At 51.3% G+C, this 18835-nt stretch overlaps 1 protein-coding gene across 3 annotated transcripts in view; it reads right to left on the bottom strand.

The window, feature by feature from the left end:
* LOC144948522 (retinoic acid receptor RXR-alpha-B-like) overlaps positions 1-4280 on the bottom strand; it is a 143954-nt gene extending 139674 nt beyond the window's left edge. Inside the window, exons 1-2 of one of the 3 annotated variants that reach the window (XM_078878094.1) lie at positions 4210-4280; positions 1932-2006 (exon numbers count right to left, since the gene is read on the bottom strand). In XM_078878094.1, coding sequence (XP_078734220.1) covers positions 1932-1959 — 28 coding nt within the window. In that variant the 5' untranslated portion in view covers positions 1960-2006; positions 4210-4280. Of the gene's footprint in view, positions 1-1760; positions 1772-1931; positions 2007-4209 lie in introns of those variants that run through there. The other 2 variants (XM_078878088.1, XM_078878091.1) reach the window with 2 other exon arrangements.
* Between the last annotated feature and the right edge of the window lie 14555 nt (positions 4281-18835).

Genomic DNA, 18835 nt, shown 5'->3' with positions numbered 1-18835 from the left:
CTCTAGATTATTTATGGGTTTACTATATGATCCATTAGTTTCGGTCGCTTGGCCACAATCAAACTACTGTGGTTTGTCTTTAATGTACCTCTATAAGTCTCTATGTATCTCTATGTGTGTCTATGTATCTCTATGTGTGTCTATGTATCTCTATGTGTGTCTATGTGTCATTGTGGTTCTCTATATATCCCTATGGGTCTCGATGTATCTCTCCGAGTCTCTGTAGGTCTCGATGTGTCTCTCTAAGTCTCTCTGAGTCTATGTGGGTCTCTCTGAGTCTCTGTGGGTCTCGATATGTCTCTCTGAGTCTCTCTGAGTCTCTGTGGGTTTCGATATGTCTCTCTGAGTCTCTGTGGGTCTCGATGTGTCTCTCTGAGTCTCTGTGGGTCTCGATGTGTCTCTCTGAGTCTCTCTGAGTCTCTGTGGGTCTCTCTGAGTCTCTGTGGGTCTCGATATGTCTCTCTGAGTCTCTCTGAGTCTCTGTGTGTCTCTCTGAGTCTCTATGGGTCTCTGTGGGTCTCGATGTATCTCTATGAGTCTCTGTGGGTCTCGATGTGTCTCTCTGAGTCTCTGTGGGTCTCGATATAGCTCTCTGAGTCTCTATGGGTCTCTGTGGGTCTCAATGTGTCTCTCTGAGTCTCTCTGAGTCTCTGTGGGTCTCGATGTGTCTCTCTGAGTCTCTCTGAGTCTCTGTGGGTCTCGATGTATCTCTCTGAGTCTCTATGGGTCTCTGTGGGTCTCGATGTGTCTCTCTGAGTCTCTGTGGGTCTCGATGTGTCTCTCTGAGTCTCTCTGAGTCTCTGTGGGTCTCGATGTATCTCACCGAGTCTCTGTGGGTCTCGATGTGTCTCTCTGAGTCTCTATGGGTCTCTCTGAGTCTCTGTGTGTCTCGATGGGTCTCGATGTGTCTCTCTGAGTCTCTCTGAGTCTCTGTGGGTCTCGATGTATCTCACGGAGTCTCTGTGGGTCTCGATGTGTATCTCTGAGTCTCTGTGGGTCTCTCTGAGTCTCTGTGTCTCGATGGGTCTCGATGTGTCTCTCTGAGTCGACGTAGAGAGACAACGTGGAGAGACAACGCGGAGAGACGACGTGGGTAGAGAACGTTGTGAGACAACGCGGAGAGACGACGCGGAGAGACAACGTAGAGAGATGACGCGGAGAGACGTCGCTGCGTCACTGGACATCACGGTGCTGCTGGGCGCCCCTGGCTAACGCGGTGTTCCATCTCACGGGATCGTCCCGGTGAGACGTCTCTCAGCTACCTGACCATTAAAACCACACATTGTGTGTGTACACGTACACACACAATGTGTACGTACACACACCGTGTGTGTACACGTGTACGCGCAGAGTAAACAAACACACATCAACAACAACAAACATAAACACGTGCAGACATGAACAGCAAAGACCAAGGTCTCCCGTATAGCCTTGAGCAGACTGCTGGGGCAAGTGCTGTTCCCCTTATGAACGGTCGACACGCGCGCCCGGCCGCCTTTGTCTCCCCAGTTGCTGGTGTTTCCACACCGTGCACCGAGTACTCGTTTAAGGCTGAACCGACCTAGGCGAGGGCCAGTTCGTAGACACTCGAACCACCGCGAGTGGCAAATCGCGAACTCGGTTCGCCGGGTTGACATCGCGGTGCGCTAACCACTGCACCACCGCTCCCCACACGAAACCTACAGACAAAACAACCCCCACAAATATCCCCCGTGTAGCCTTAGCAGACTGTAGGGGCAAGTGCTGTTAGCGAGTAGCACCTCATGAAGGCCGACACGGCACACGAGGGGGGTGGGTGGCCAACACCACGCCCGGCCACCTTCACCTACAAAGACAAAGACACACGGAGACACAAGGACACACACGGATCTACACACGGATACAAAGATCTACACACACAGATCTACACACGGACAGATCCGCCGTCTCACCGAAGTGGAAGAAGTTCTTTCCCTCCATGTCTCTTCCTCCTCCTCCTCGTCCTCCTCCTCGTCCTGCCTCGCGTCCTGCCGGGCGGTGAGCACACGGTGTGTGTGTGTGTCTCGCTGTGTGTGTGTCGGTGTGTCTCGCTGCGTGTGTGTCGGTGTGTCTCGCTGTGTGTCTCGCTGTGTGTGTGTCGGTGTGTCTCGCTGTGTGTGTGTGTCTGTGTGTCTCGCTGTGTGTGTGTGTGTCTCGCTGTGTGTGTGTCTGTGTGTCTCGCTGTGTGTCTCGCTGTGTGTGTGTGTGTCTCGCTGTGTGTGTGTGTTTATGTGTGTCTGTGTGTGTGTCTGTGTGTGTGTTTGTGTGTGTCTGTGTGTGTGTGTGTGTCTCGCTGTGTGTGTGTCTGTGAGCAGCGCTACAACACACGTTGTCTGTGTTTGTCTGTGAGCAGCGCTACACCCGCTGCATGTGCGTCTCTGTGTGGCTGTGTGCAGCGAGAGAACACGCACACGTGTGTGTGGGTGGGTGTGTCTCTGCGTGTGTGGGTGGGTGTCCCTGTGTGTATGTCTCTGCGTGTGTCTGTGTGTGTGTCTCTGTGTGTGCGTATCTGTGTGTGCGTATCTGTGTGTGTCTGTGTGTGTGCGTGTGTCTGTCTCTGTGTGTGCGTGTGTCTGTCTCTGTGTGTGTCTGTGTGTGTGTCTGTGTGTGCGTGTGCCTGTGTGTCCCTGTGTGTATGTCTCTACGTGTCTGTCTCTCTGTGTCTCTACGTGTGTCTGCGTGTGTCCCTGTGTGTATGTCTCTGCGTGTGTGTCTCTCTGTGCACCTATCCTTGTATATGTCTAAGCAATTGTCTGTATATATGAAGGTATGTGTATCTCTTGGTATGGGACCTCTAATTGTGTATCTCTGTGTGTATCCCTGTGCACGTATCTGTGTGTGTATCGCTGTTTCTCTATGTATCTGTGAGTTTATGTATGTGTGTGTGTATCTCTGTGTGTATCTCTGTGTGTATCTCTGTGTGTCCGTGAGTTTATGTATCTGTGTGTGTATCGCTGTGTATCCATGTGTGTGTATGTTTATGTGTATCTCTGTGTTTCTCTATGTATCTGTGAGTTTATGTATATGTGTGTGTGTGTATCTCTGTGTATCTCTGTGTGTATCTCTGTGTGTCCGTGAGTTTATGTATCTGTGTGTGTGTGTATCGCTGTGTATCCATGTGTGTGTATGTCTATGTGTATCTCTGTGTTTCTCTATGTATCTGTGAGTTTATGTATCTGTGTGTGTGTCTCTGTGTGTTTCTCTGTGTGTCTGTGAGTTTATGTATATGTGTGTGTATCGCTGTGTATCCATGTATGTGTATGTCTATGTGTATCTCTGTGTTTCTCTATGTATCTGTGAGTTTGTGTATCTGTGTGTGTGTCTCTGTGTGTTTCTCTATGTATCTGTGAGTTTATGTATCTGTGTGTATCTCTGTGTGTATCTCTGTGTTTCTCTATGTATCTGTGAGTTTATGTATCTGTGTGTGTGTGTCTCTGTGTGTGTCTCTGTGTGTATCTCTGTGTATGTACCTGTCGGCCTTCATAGGTGCTACTCGCTAACAGCACTTACCCCAACAGTCTGTTAAGGCTATAGGGGATCTTTGTCTTTGTTTGTGTCTGTTTGTATCTGTGTCTCTGTGTGTGTCTCTGTGTGTGTATCTGTGTGTGTCTCTGTGTGTGTATCTGTGTGTGTCTCTGTGTGTGTGTCTCTGTGTGTGTGTGTCTCTGTGTGTGTATCTGTGTGTGTATCTGTGTGTCTCTGTATGTCCCTTTGTCTCTGTGTGTCTGTGTGTGTCTCTGTCTCTCTCTGTCTCTCTGTGGCTGTCTCTCTCTGTGCGTGTGTCTCTGTCTCTCTGCGTGTCTCTGTGTGTGTCTCTGTGTGTCTGTCTCTGTGTGTGTGTCTCTGTCTGTCTCTCTGCGTGTGTGTGTCTCTCTGTCTATGTCTCTCTGTGTCTCTCTGTGTCTATGTGTGTCTCTGTGCCTCTGCGTGTGTGTGTCTCTGTCTCTGTGTGTCTCAGTCTCTGTGTCTGTGTGTCTCTGTGTCTGTGTGTCTCTGTGTGTCTCTCTGTGTCTCTCTGCGTGTCTCTCTCTGCGTGTGTATCTCTGTGTCTCTGTCTCTCTGCGTGTCTCTCCGTGTCTCTCTCTCTGTTTCTCTGTGTGTATCTGTGTCTCTGTCTTTGTCTCTGTGTGTCTGTGTGTGTCTCTATCTATATGTGTGTCTCTGTGTGTGTCTCTCTCTCTCCCTGTGTACCGAGTGTCTCGCTCCGTCTCTCCTTTAAATTCCTTCCACTGCTGGGCTGGAGGCTGGTCACGTGACGCGCTGTTGGGTGTCCCCGCTGCCTGTGTTAGGGGGGTGGGTGGGGGGTGTTGGGGGGGTGGGCGGGGGGAGGGTCCTGTGCTGGTGGGGGGGGACTCGCGACGGACGACAGCGGCGCGGGAGCGCTCAGCAAGTGACGCCGGCCGGGGGCAAATCGCAGCCAAACTCAAAAGTCACTTCGCCCCGCTACCAGCGGGGCGATCGCGAGCGGCGTTCGTTGTCAACCACCGCGCTGCTGTGGCCACGGCCACGCTGCTGTGGCCACGGCCACGCTGCTGTGGCCACGGCCACGCTGCTGTGGCCACGGCCACGCTGCTGTGGCCACGGCCACGCTGCTGTGGCCACGACCACGCTGCTGTGGCCACGACCACGCTGCTGTGGCCACGACCACGCTGTGGCCACGACCACCACGCTGTGGCCCCGACCACGCTGTGGCCCCGACCACGCTGTGGCCACAACCACCACGCCGTGGCCCCGACCACGCTGTGGCCAGCCACGCTGTGGCCACAACCACCACGCTGTGGCCAGCCACGCTGTGGCCACAACCACCACGCTGTGGCCCCAGCCACGCTGTGGCCATTAAAATGAAAGCCGTTACAATCGGGGAGACGTTTCGGGCGATGGCCCCCTCCTTCATAGCACACACATTGTCAGTTGGCCAATGATTGGAAGCGCCACGTTCACATGGCGGGGTAAAGTATTTCCATACCAACAACAAAAAACACGCTTTTGGGGACTTTCACTGCTGGATGAGGGCCTCCCCACGCCACCGCGATCTTGACAGCCCAGCAATGCGCCAGAGTCGGTCTCTCACTCGTGGGTGAATGCGCTGATTCCATCGCTCCATCTCTCTGCCGGTCGTCCTCTCGGCCACGCGCCACCTTTTGGCTGCCATGGACAGCGATCTCTTACACTGGGCAGCGCCCAATGCCACGTGTGTGTCGGACTTCTTTCGCACCGTACATAGCCAACCGGGCTAATCGCAGGTGATGGTTGTGATAGTGGTAGTTGTGGTTGTGATGATGTTGGTAGTTGTGGTTGTGATGATGATGATGGCTGTGATGGTGGTTGTGGTTGTGATGATGGTGGTAGTTGTGGTTGTGATGATGATGGTGGTGGTTGTGATGGTGGTGGTGGTGGTTGTGATGATGATGGTGGTTGTGATGATGGTGGTGGTGGTTGTGGTTGTGATGATGGTGGTAGTTGTGGTTGTGATGATGATGGTGGTGGTTGTGATGGTGGTGGTTGTGATGATAGTGATGGTGGTTGTGATGGTGGTGGTGGTGGTTGTGATGGTGGTGGTGGTTGTGATGATGATGGTGGTGGTTGTGATGGTGGTGGTTGTGATGATAGTGATGGTGGTTATGATGATGGTGGTAGTTGTGGTTGTGATGATGATGGTGGTGGTTGTGATGGTGGTTGTGATGATAGTGATGGTGGTTGTGATGATGTTGGTAGTTGTGGTTGTGATGATGATGATGGCTGTGATGGTGGTGGTTGTGGTTGTGATGATGGTGGTAATTGTGGTTGTGATGATGATGGTGGTGGTTGTGATGATGGTGGTGGTGGTGGTGGTTGTGATGATAGTGATGGTGGTTGTGATGATAGTGGTTGTAATGTGTGTGTTGAACTTCTTTTTCGCACTCATAATAACGCGTAATAAATGTTTTTGGGATATCGCCCGATGATGCTGGATGTAATTTTCAGCGAAACGTCGAACTCTAAATTAGAAACGTGGATTTACTCTCCAACACACGTGACCAAGCGGACGGGCTGTGTCGGGTGGTGGAGGGTTACGACACATTTCTACTTGTGCGGTCTAACCCCCAACACCTGTATTATTATTAAACATATTGGTCGCGAAGGCCGACACTACTGTTAAACTTATTTCGCGCTGTAGGTAACCAACTGCACTAATCGGTGGTATGGGGGAAGGACATCAAACTAAACACAAAGGCAGTTCTCAAGAAATCTGTTCTCAACCGAGATGATTTTAAAGTGCACAGCTCCAGTGCCTTCCTGAAATCGGAAGTGCGTTCCAGACGGCCGCAAGATGATGTCCGGTTTGTGTTTGGTTTTTTCCGACCTAAACACATTCAGTTAATAGAATAATAAAACGTTGAATACAAGAATGAAACTAAATAAATGTGTGGACATATTTGGGCACACGTGGGCGTCGGTTGCGGTGGCGAGGGAAAGACGCCGCTGCTGCGCTGAAGGATGATTACATTTGTGTCTGTGCAGTCCGTCGGTGGCCCTGAGCTCATGATGGAAATTCCACATTCCAAATGGCAAAAGGTGAGTCGCTCAATTGGCCGATCATCGGTTAATTCTCAAAATGTTTCCCTTTTAATCGACCTGAAGAGTGGTGAAGATGATGGGCGTGAGTGGAGCCGGCGACCCAGAGCCTTGAGTACAGAAACATCTCTCCAAGATGCATTCATATTCACCGGCAGACTACAATAATAATACGAATTACTTGTACAGAGCGCTTATCATCAATGATCTCAAAGCGATGCACACGACAGCAGCAGCAGAAACTCGGCTTAAAAATCATATGAATACTACTTCATTAACGAAAAATGTAATCGTGAGAAAAAATAACAATACAGTCGATGTTTCCCCTTTCTGCCGATAAAACCGGAGGTGTTAATATGTCCAAACATACAAATCGATGCGCCTTGCAGGGCATCAGGGACTGCATTAGCCACGCGCACTTGTGGCAAAACATGCAAAACAAAACAAGCTGCGATAAGAATGTACCGCACGTGGTCTCTGAGACGCGTCGGCCTACAACCAGAGAGACGGACAACCTTCCTCACGGCGGCCTTGTCTCAACAGCAGTGCTGGCAGACCAGAGCACGCCCAAATACAGGTGGCCGTGCTACGAAGAAGGGGGGGGGGGCAATTGCCCGAAACGTCGTCCCCGGCGGCGTGGTGCTGTTTGACCAGCGAGCGGGAGGAGGAGGAAATGGAAGAGGTGGAGGAGGTGGAGGAGGAGGTGGAGGAGGAGGAGGAGGTGGAGGAGGTGGAGGAGGTGGAGGAGGAGAAGGAGGTGGAGGAGGAGGTGGAGGAGGAGGTGGAGGAGGTGGTGGAGGAGGAGGGTCCCCAACGTGGCGAGGTTGGCACAGGGAGAAGTTCCCCCGTGTCGCCAGTGGGAGTGGAAACAGCTGCAATCAAGCAGCTACAATCAAGCAGCTACAATCACCAAATGTCGTTGTCGTCCTTGTTGTGTGCTTCGCTGCCTTGCCCAGCAATTCCGTGTGGCGTTGGGGGGGGGCAGGAATTGGTGTACTGCGCTTGTGTATTTATTTGTTTTACATGAAGTGACTTGCTTCGCTTTCTTAGACACGTCACTGTGCACTCCTTGCGATGTTTTTGTAGGGATGGTGGTCGTTTTTGTTGTTGTGACTTTCTCACTCGTCCCCTACTGGACATCTGTGAAGAAGCAGAAGAAGCAGAAAGAGCTTCATAGCTCATCGGATTCTTGCAGTCCACAGAAAGATTGCGACTCTGCATGGAAGGCAACGGCGCCCCACGATGAAAGGAGACAGGTGGCGGGTGGGGGGGCGGGGTGGGGGGGAATGGCGGGGTGTGGGGGTGGGGGGGGCGGGGGGGTTGGGGGGGGGGCGGGGGGGATAGGGGGTGCGGGGGGGCGTTCAGAAACGCCGAGACCGAGCGGCTGGCGGGAATACTCGTGATGGTGGTGGTGATGGTGATAGTGGTGGTGATGGTGGTGATGGTGATAGTGGTGGTGATCGATGGGATGATTGGTGGGGTGATCGATGGGATGATTGGTGGGATGACCGGTGGGATGATTGGTGGGGTGATCGAAGGGATGATTGGTGGGGTGATCGATGGGATGATTGGTGGAGTGATCGATGGGATGATTGGTGGGATGATTGGTGGGATGACCGGTGGGATGATTGGTGGGATGATTGGTGGGGTGATTGGTGGGGTGATCGATGGGATGATTGGTGGGGTGATCGATGGGATGATTGGTGGGGTGATCGATGGAATGATTGGTGGGATGATTGGTGGGGTGATCGATGGGATGATTGGTGGGATCGGTGGGATGATCGATGAGATGATTGATTGATGGGATGATCGGTGGGATGATCGGTGGGTTGATTGGTGGGATTATCGGTGGGGATGATTGGTGGGATGACCGGTGGGGATGATTGGTGGGATGACCGGTGGGGATGATTGGTGGGATGATTGGTGGGGTGATCGATGGGATGATTGGTGGGGTGATCGATGGGATTGGTGGGATGATTGGTGGGGTGATCGATGGGATGATTGGTGGGATGATCGGTGGGATGATCGATGAGATTATTGATTGATGGGATGATCGGTGGGATGATCGGTGGGTTGATTGGTGGGATGATCGGTGGGGATGATTGGTGGGATGACCGGTGGGGATGATTGGTGGGATGACCGGTGGGGATGATTGGTGGGATGATCGATGGGGATGATCACTGGGCATGATGGGTGGGGTGATCGATGGGATGATGGGTGTCACTCACGGGGAAGCGGCGGCCGAGACAAACGCCGCTCGCGTCTCGAGCACTCGCCTGGGTACTGTACACGTGGGTACTGTACACGGACGACCATCAGCGAGCCGAGTGATTCGCCTCGAGTGGACTGTTTGCGCTGATGCTGAAACAAAACTGTTTTTTTGGCAGCATTAAATAAATAATTATACTGGGGGGGGGGGGGGTGGGGGGCAGATTCCGTGGAGGCACCGTGTGCGCACTGCGCTATGAACTCGGCCGGTCTGTGTTCGATTCCCAGCCACGTTGACATCAAGGCGGAGGGGTATCTGTACGAAGCTGCAGTGGGCAGTATCGTGAAGTATGATGGTCAAACAGCCCCCGTGACTGATACGGTATGGTGAGAGCTTCAACCGTGGATTTCCAAACAGATGTACGCTACATATATGTGCAAACATTTTAAATTTAACCCTGAATAACTGTATTTTTTTAATGTAGTCGTCACTTGCTGTTTTGTTGCGCATCGCAGGCACCCCTAATGGGACCTCTTTTTTTTCCATGAAGCTGGAGGTCAGGTTTGGGTTAGGATCTTGTTCTGCCTGGGTCATGAGCGGGGCAAGAATGGAAAAAAAATTACAGAGGCTCTCTCCCTCCCTCTCTCTCTTTCTCGCCTTCGCAACCACAAGGCAGCAAGCGGAGAGCCTCAGCTTCCCAGCGATCTCCACGCAGCGGCAGCGTGAGGCCAGAACCAACAGCGCCTCAGTGGCTCGCTCTGGATATCCTCGACTCGGGCGGGAGGATGAAAACAAATCCCCGCCGCTCTCCCCCAGGAAGCGTGCAGTGTTTGTCCGACCAACGTTGCAGGCACGTTGGAATGGAACCAACTGTTCATGTTACCCCCCCCCCCCACGATTTGGGGGAGTTCCTGAGAGGTGCGACTTACGGATATCGAAATTGACGTAAATCGAAACAGACGTAAATCAAAACCGACGTATATCGAAACCGACGTATATCGAAACCGACGTATATCCGAAACGGCGTAAATCGACGACGCGACGCTCGAGGACGGCAGTGGGCGGGTGGTTGGAGGCGACGGGCCGAGAGGCGACGGAGAACGACGAGCGAGGAGGGACGGTGCGGTGAGCGTGGCGGTTGAGGCGACGCGAGTCTGGTAGCGGGCGGCGTTCATGAAGCAAATGACGGCGTTGAAGGGGGGAGACTTATATCGGGGTTGTTGCTGTACCTGGATCACTGGTATACAAGACATGTAACTATTCCCGCGTGTCATCTTGAGTGTGTCCTAATGTCATCATCAGCCAGGTTCTATCCACTGCTGGACGAATGCCTCTCTCTCCCCACGCCATCGACATCCATCACAGTGATGCGATGCCAACGACCTCGCCTGGTATACAGGAGGTCGTGGGTTCGATCCTGACCCTGACGCCTGCTGTGTTGTTGTTTGACTTGCATCCCACTGGGATTTTTGCACAGCGTTGGTGTACGGTGATTTTTTTCTGCAAGACTTTGCAGTTTTTTCCTGGATTTTTCTGTTTGCGCATCGTCACTTTAAGATGTTTTCTTGTTCACGTTTTTGTTTGTTGCGGTTGCACCCGATTCAAGAGCCGAATGGCTCACAGGGCTATACCTAATACATGAAACTGAAGTTTGCATGTTCTCACCGTGATCGCGTGGATTTTTCTCAGGGTCCGGTTTTTCCCTCCACATTTGTAATCAACATCACGTGTTTAGACTATTTGGCTGCTGCTATAAATGTCCATGTGATGAGCCACTTCGTTGAGCTATCATTTGTACTGGGCAGGTCGCTTCTCAAAAGAGCTCCACAGCTCAGTGGACCTGAGCTGGCAAAATAAAATAACAAGTTGAGGTTCATTTCGGGCGTGCTCCATCCTTCAGCTGCATTCTGTCCTCAGTCTCATCCTTCAGCCATCATCCTAGCTTCTCATCACGTGTCCTATACAAACTAACTTACGTTTTCCTTGGCAATCATTTAATACAAAAATATATAGACATTGGCATGTATACATAAATATGGTCGTGTTGCGTTGAGATTATTATTTACAGTATTCATCATGGGATATTTTTGCCAGTATGAAAGTGTAATATGAGGATGCACCCGGGGGCAACTGGGCGATGGTGATAGGCTCTGCCGGCCTCAGCCCGCAGCCAATGGGATGTTGAGCCAGGGGCGTAGCCCTGGGGCTGTATAGCAACATCTAGAAGGTTCCAGGAGTCAGTCTGATGATTGGCTGTGAGGCATCACGTGAGCCAGGTGTTATAAGGGGAGGAGAGAGACAGCTCGTGGTCAGTGTGGAGAAGTTTGAGGAGAGACCACGTCTGCGCCTCCGGCACGCCAGCGGCCACGTGGTAGGCCGGAGGCTGTCTCCCGAACGCCATTAGCCAGCGGTGTGAGGGGGCGAGGAAAGCGAGCGAACGCCACGCTCGAGTAACGGGAGCAACGGGAAAAAGGAACCCAGCGATGTGAGAGAGCTGTGTAATGAAGAACGAATAAAGACAAGAAACGAGAATACGATATCGTCCCGAGTGGGTTTATTACAAAAGTATGAAAAAATAAGGATAGGTTTTACCCTTTTTTGCAATAAAACAGGTGTTAAGATGTTAAAACACCAAATAGAAACCTTTTGTAAGGAATCAAGTCTGTACTCTATGGTTCTTTCGGTAAAGTCACGTAGGTATAAAATATAAAATAAATTCAATCACGACGTTTCGGGCGCAACACAAGTGCCCGTCATCAGGTGGCACAACCACAGCAATAAACAATTGCTGAAGCGGGCAAGAGGAGGCTGCTGGTAACAAGAGGTTATATATAAGTAAGAGAGGGGGGGGGAGCCAGGGAGGAGAGATAGAGAGGGTGGGGGTGTGGGGTAGGGGGAGTGGGGGAGGAGTGCCTACTCAACACCGAGTACAGCACACTGCCGGGGGGCTGGGAAGTTCAAGATCCAACACGGGTACGACAAAATGCCGGGGCTGGGAAGTGAGCGGGGCTGGGGGGTAGGAGACAGAAGAAACTGGAAATGTGATATGAAGGCAAACTATAAAGCAGTTAAGATTTTACCTGGTTAATAACATCCTTCCAATGATTGCTCAATTTGTATCCATCTTCTCGGTTGAAGTTATGTCTATGTTTATATATCTGGATGGCTTCATGAACAAACTTTTAATGGTAGCTCGAAGGTTTGCAGAGCACCTTGATCTCGGAAAAAACAATATCATGACAGCCTACAGCATTATAGCAATGGTCGGCCACAGCGTAGGTATTAGTCCTGCCGTGTTTCAGATCTGCCTTGGGCTCGCGAACACAGTCCGACACATGCCGTTTCGTTTCCCCAATGTAACAATATTACACCACAGGAGCAACTTAGTTTGTAGACTCCCGGATATTGCATGTCAGGAATGACATCCTTCACAGATGGGATTAGATCACGGATTTTGTGTACTGTACTGAATCAGACCTGGATTTTGTGTTTGTAAAAGATTTTGGCAAATCTTTTTGGTAACGCCTGCTATATATGGTAACGTAATGGTTTTGATCGTCGTCTCAGGAGGTTGTTTCTCCATGGTTGGAGAAACAGCTTTGCGGATAATGCAGTCCGAATATCCATTCATCTTAAGGACTTGGTGTACGTGTTCCAGTTCACTGGCTAGGTGATGTTGGTCACAAATGCAGTGGGCCCTATGGTGTAGTGTTTTGATGAGGGAATTCTGTGCCGGATGGTGGCGGGAATCAGGTTTCAGATAGGAATTTGTGTGGGTGGCTTTCCTGTAGACAGAGTGTCTCAAAGAGCCATCAGGTTTCTTCTCAAACAAAACATCCAGGAATGGTAGCGTACCATCCTTCTCTACTTCCATGGTGTATTTGATTCTGTTTTTTTAAACAGATGCCATCCAGACATCCACCCTACGTCCTTTCTTGTGGAAGAGATATGTGGATAACACTTTCGTTATTTGGCCACATGGCCTGCCAGCACTGAACCAATTTCTTAACCACATTAATTCCATATATTTTATACCTTCGTGACTTTACCGAAGGAACCAAAGAGTATGGATCCCTGCAGTCACGAAAACTTCAAATCTAGAATGAATCAAGTCTGCATTAACCACACACAATACTTGTGGTGAACATGCAAATTGGCAAAAAGGTATCCCATGATATAGCTGCTCACCTCGAGCTATAAATGCGCGCATTGTCTTTGTGCTGTTCACTTGTTGCCGTTCTCTGGTCTAACGCTGGTGAGACTAGGCCAGAAAGAAGGCCGTAATCGATAGAACCCGTCATCGACATTATTGAATGGAGGGGTCGGTTTAGGCAAGGACATGTTGTGCTGATATATATGTAGTGCCAGTGATTTGGAGACGAGGTTCGTAGGAGGCACCTTTATTGAACACACACGATCTCGCCTGCACACTCTCTACAGTCGCTTAGCCTCGCCTGTACACAACACTAGCCGTCTAACACCGACGGCGCCGACTGAGACAGCCAACAACTTCTGGCAGCGCAACATCTCGTGAAGACGGCGGCGACGACGGCGACGAGACGACAGCGACGACGAGACGAGTCCACTCCCAGCACCGGCAGCCTCGAGCCCCCCGCTCTCGGCTCCTTTTATGCTCCCAACGTGGCCTGGCTCCGCCCTGACCGCGCCTCCTTTCTCGAACCCGCCAGCAGGTTCCAGGGGCCTCCAGATGGGGTCCTCCGTGACCCTTGCCCCAGTTCCTCGCTCTGCCAACACACCGTGCTCGCCCTCACCGGCGTGTGTCCTGTCTGTCCACCACAGCTGCCGCTGCTGGCCACCAGCCGGCGCTGTTACACTACACATATAACACATTTTAGCGTTACATCTCACATGCTTCATTACACACGCGAGACATACACCATAGGCAACTTCACTCATCCATTTGGGAGTGAGTGTACTGTTCACAGCGATTAAGTCATTTGAATGCCGATAATGATGATGACATTGCCGAAGATGGCTTTTTTTGATAACGAGTGATGATCACTCTGGTGGTGATGATGATCAATCTGGTCGCTCCTGAAAAATAAGTTCATATCTCAGTGGGCTTTGCCTGATAGGATGGGGATGGTTTAGTTTAATTTGTGTCTGGGTGATTTGTTTAGCTGTCTTGTACTTTTCACTCCTATCGTGTTGTTGTACTGTTTGTTGCTGTAACTTTCTTACCCCATGCTCCGACCGATCATCTGTGAAAAAAAGAGCTTCATAGTTCATAGGATTCCTCCAGTATAAATAATTATTCGGATTTCTGATTCAATCACCAATGTCAGTGGACTCAACGCATTTATCATAAACACAGTGGTCCTCAAATTAAAACTATATATACTAGGTGACGTTTCGGGCAATAGACCTTCATTGCAGATGTTCTCAATGTGCTTCGTCCCTTCAAGGTGCAAGTGTCAGTGGCGAGCGTGATTGGAATCCGTGCAGTTACACTCGAAGCAAATTTGGTTCACTCGTTTGCTGGTGAATCGTATTCACTAAATCTCGCGGTGGCCTGCGTTTGCAGCGGGGATTTTAGTGATGCTTTAAATGTCGCAACCAACCCATTTGCGGGTGCGCGCTCATAGTTCTGACAGTGGCATTCTATTATACGGCAATGACAGGCAGTCTCTTCATTATCAAGACACGGGCCATTATCGTAACACTTGCGGTATGCGTTAAGGAAAATACCCCATGATAGGTTGCAATGCGAGTGAGTTCATTATGCAGTTTCGGTCCGGAATGTTTCCAATTTGCACATTTCTCCAGCTGATTGGCATTGCTGATTATAAAATTGTGCGGAGCATTAGAATTCTATTTATCTCCTTTTTTTGTTACGTATATGTGTGGGTTTTAGTGTGTCTGTGTGTGTCTGTGTGTGTGTGGCTGTGTGTGTGGCTGTGTGTGTCTGTGTATGTGTCTGTGTGTGGCTGTGTGCCTATGTGTGTGTCTGTGTGTGTCTGTGTGCGTGTGTCTGTGTGTGTCTGTGTGTGTGTGTCTGTGTGCCTATGTGTGTATCTATGTGTGTGTCTGTGTGGCTGTGTGTCTGTGTGTGTATGGGGAGCGGTAGTGTAGCGGTAGTGTAGTGGTTAGCGCGCTGCGCTACAAACCTGGCGAACCGAGTTCGATTTCCGCTCACGGGCAATTATCTGAACCGGTCCTGGGCCTCCCCTAGGTCGACTCAGCCTCAAATGAGTACCTGGTGCGGTGTAAACATCGCCACTGGGGAGACAAAGACGGCCGGGCGTGGTGTTAGCCACTCACCTTCTCGTGTGCCGTGCCGGCCTTTATAGGTGCTCACTAACAGCACTTGCCCCGACAGTCTGTTAAGGCTATACGGGGGATCTTTGTCTTTGCCTTTTTGTGTCTCTGGAAGCTCTCACACGAGCTTGTTTTGGTGTTTCCAACGTGGTGCTTGGGAGAAGAAAGTGCCAGGTGGGAGTGGTGGTGTGGCGGTTCGCGCGCTGTGCTACGAACCCGGCGACCCGAGTTCGATTCAAGCTCACATGGGGGGGGGGGCACACGGGGGCCACGTGGGGGACCGCGTGGGAACCACGTGGGGGGGCCACGTGGGCTCCCACGTCGGAGGCCACGCGGGGGGTCCGGCTGGCAGCGCGCTCGCAGCTCCTTGCAAGGGGTTCGCAGGTAAATGGCGGAAGGCCGCCCCGGTAAATACCGCGCCGTCTGTGTGTTAACCGGAGTAAATGCTTCGCGTTACCCTGCTTCACGTTGGACATTTAAATACCCCCTGGTATCGTTCGAGACGAATAGTAGTAGTAATAATACTTTATATAGCGGTGTCATTCATGCCAACATCATCCCACAGAGATGCACATTCATTATATATATGCGAGGACCAAATCCCGTAGAAGCGGTCGGCTACGCTTGGCGCGAAAGAAGCCCAAAGCGCTCGCGTGCCGAGCATTTGCCGGATCTGACAAAGGAGCGTGAACACCGCTCAGCCGGGTTGCAGGGAGCGGCGTCGCTGCCAGCTGACGGGCCACGCGCGTCGTAAGAGCCGCTGCGTCGTGAGAGTGGCGGCACAAATCGAGGACGACGACGATAATGGACACCTCCCCCCCCATTCATAATGATTAGCGGGTGACGTCACTCCACATGGGGGGGGGCGAGGCGCCTCCTCCTCCCTCCTCGGCGTCAACTTACAACCCTCACTACAAAGGCAGAACCCTCACGTCACGTGATCTCCGTCACGCTGTTGAGACATCAAAGTAAAAAGGACGTCGTGATGACCAAGGGATTATAACCTTTAAAATGAAATAAGTCTGTGTCACCGCGCCCTTATCAATTGCACACGAATGGACGCAATGAATATATCACGTCGCGGGCTGCTTGTCGCTTCCAAGTCTCAGATTTACTGCAAGACACGCGTCCTTGGACGGGCAAAAGGCGCGTTGTATATCATCACTGTAGTTATGGTCGTGAGTATTGCCACGAGCGGCCCTGCGCTCCACTCCGTGGCGTGACGCTGTCGACTGCGTCGGCGGTGCAACTGCAGCGGCGGCGGAGGAGGTCCCCAGGGGGTGCGTTTGTGATTTTGGTGACCCAGGGAGACTCATCCCGGTCTCGTGAGTGCCCACCTGGTTCAGCAGAATTAACTTGAATGTTTCTCTGGCATATATTGTGGATGGTTGGTTCTGGGCAGAGATTAAACTAAACTTTTTAACATTTGTTTTATTTTACCAGGTAAGCCCCACTGAGCCGTGTATTTCTTTTTCACAACTGACCTGGCCACAAATGATGTATCATCTGGAAATGTATTTCAACCAAATACCCTAAACACGTGACGTTGATGACGATGGCGTTGATTCTAAATGTGGAGGGAAAACCCGGAGGACCCAGAGAAACATCCACGTGACCACGGGGAGAGAGAGACACGCAAACTCCAAATATACAGTAGCAGGCGTCAGGGTCGGGATCGATCCCACGACCTCCTGTATACCGGGCGAGGGAGTTAACATCTCACAACGGGGAGAGAGAGACACGCAAACTCCAAATATACAGCAGCAGGCGTCAGGGTCGGGATCGAATCCACGATCTCCTGCATACCGGGCGAGGTAATTAACATCTCCTAGCCACCGTTGCGCCCCTTACACATGTCCAGGGTGTGATTTGCTGGGCGGTATTGGGGGATCTCCCTGACTCCGCTAACAATCCCTCCCCCCTACAACCACCCCTCCTCCGGATAAAGTATTTTGCATTCCCAATGGCAGAGTTGATTGGGAAGACCGCTTGGGAAGATCGGGAGCTGGGGGGTTTGGGGGCTGGACTGCGACGTGGCCAGGAGGTGGAGGAGAGGGATGGGGCAGCCCATCAGCGGATTTCCTCGCACGCGAAGCGGCCAAACTCTCATCGCTGGCAATGAACCCAAACAGCCCCGGTGTCGTGGGGCCCTCCTGAGAGACAGAGCGTCTTGAGACGAGTTGTTGTTGTTGTTGTTATTACTCATCACTGTCCGGCGTTCTCTTGTCGTTATCGGGGTTTTTTCCAGCCATTTGTCAAGCTGTTGTTGGATGAGGGCCATTCCCCGAAACGTCGCCTGTGATATATTTGTGCTTCAAAGGCCACGGTGTTAGTGACGAATGCGGCGAGGTTTCGTCATGTGCGGCCCCATACGTGCGTTCACATGCAATGTACACATTTGTGTGTGTACGTCTCTGAGTGTATGCATGCACACGTGCGCCCTTTCAATTCACCTAATTTACCTTTCAGTAATTGTATTTCGTACGCGGAAATAAGTCGCGGGGAGAGCGGCGGTGCAGCAGTTAGCGCTACGCTGCGTTACAAACCCGAGTTCGATTCCCGCTCACGGCCAACACCGATGACGAAGATCTAAACCGGTTCCGGGCCTCCCTTAGGTCGACTCAGCCTCAAATGAGTACGTGGTGCGAGCTGTGGTAAATATCGCCACTGGGGAGACAAAGGCGGCCGGGAGTGGTGTTGGCCACCTCCGTCGTGAGCCACAGTGCCGGCCTTTACAGCCACAGTGCCCGCGGCATTCTGCTACAGGCGTGACGGGGTGATATTCACTGTCTATGTGCGCGCATTCATATACTCCATCACGTGCGCTCCTCGTCAATGAAACGAATTCACCTCGCAGCGTTTAAATATTTCGCACGCGGAGCAGAGGAAAACTCGGAGCGCGAAGCGAACTCATCGCCAGGCCGTGGAAGATTGCTCGGAGCAATCGTCAAGTGCACGTGCAGGGGAAGCGTCGTGTGCGCGATAGGCGACGTTTCGGGCGATGCCCCCCCCCCCCCGGGCCATCTTCGTAGCACGGTCTCTGTGTCTCTATGGGTCTCTATGAGTCTCTATGAGTCTCTGTGTGTCTCTATGAGTCTCTGTGTATCTCTATGAGTCTCTATGAGTCTATGTGTGTCTCTATGAGTCTCTGTGTATCTCTGTGAGTCTCTTTGTGTCTCCACCTCCACGTGTCTCTGTGTATCTCTGTGAGTCTATGTGTGACTCTATGAGTCTCTGTGAGTCTTTATGAGTTTCTGTGTGTCTCTATGAGTCTCTGTGTGTATCTGTGTGTCTCTATGAGTCTCTATGAGTCTCTGTGTATCTCTGTGTGTCACTGTGTGTCTCTATGAGTCTCTGTGCGTCTCAATGAGTATCTGTGTATCTCTATGGGTCTCTGTGTCTCTATGAGTCTCTGTGTGTATCTATGAGTCTCTGTGTGTCTCTATGAGTCTCTGTGTGTCTCTATGGGTCTCTGTGTATCTCTATGAGTCTCTGCGTATCTCTATGAGTCTCTATGAGTCTCTATGAGTCTATGTGTGTCTCTGTGAGTCTCTGTGTCTCTCTATGAGTCTCTGTGTGTCTCTATGAGTGTCTGTGTGTCTCTATGAGTGTCTGTGTATCTCTATGTGTCTATGTGTGTCTCCACGTGTCTCTGTGTATCTCTGTGAGTCTCTTTGTGTCTCCACGTGTCTCTGTGTATTTCTGTCAGTCTCTGTGTGACTCTGAGTCTCTGTGAGTCTCTATGAGTTTATATGTCTCTATGAGTCTCTATGA

Source organism: Lampetra fluviatilis, chromosome 49, assembly GCF_964198595.1.
Source record: "Lampetra fluviatilis chromosome 49, kcLamFluv1.1, whole genome shotgun sequence".
NCBI classification, from domain to species: Eukaryota; Metazoa; Chordata; class Hyperoartia; order Petromyzontiformes; family Petromyzontidae; genus Lampetra; species Lampetra fluviatilis.
Note: the sequence above shows the minus strand (reverse complement) of the source record. Positions and strands in the feature narration are given on the sequence as shown.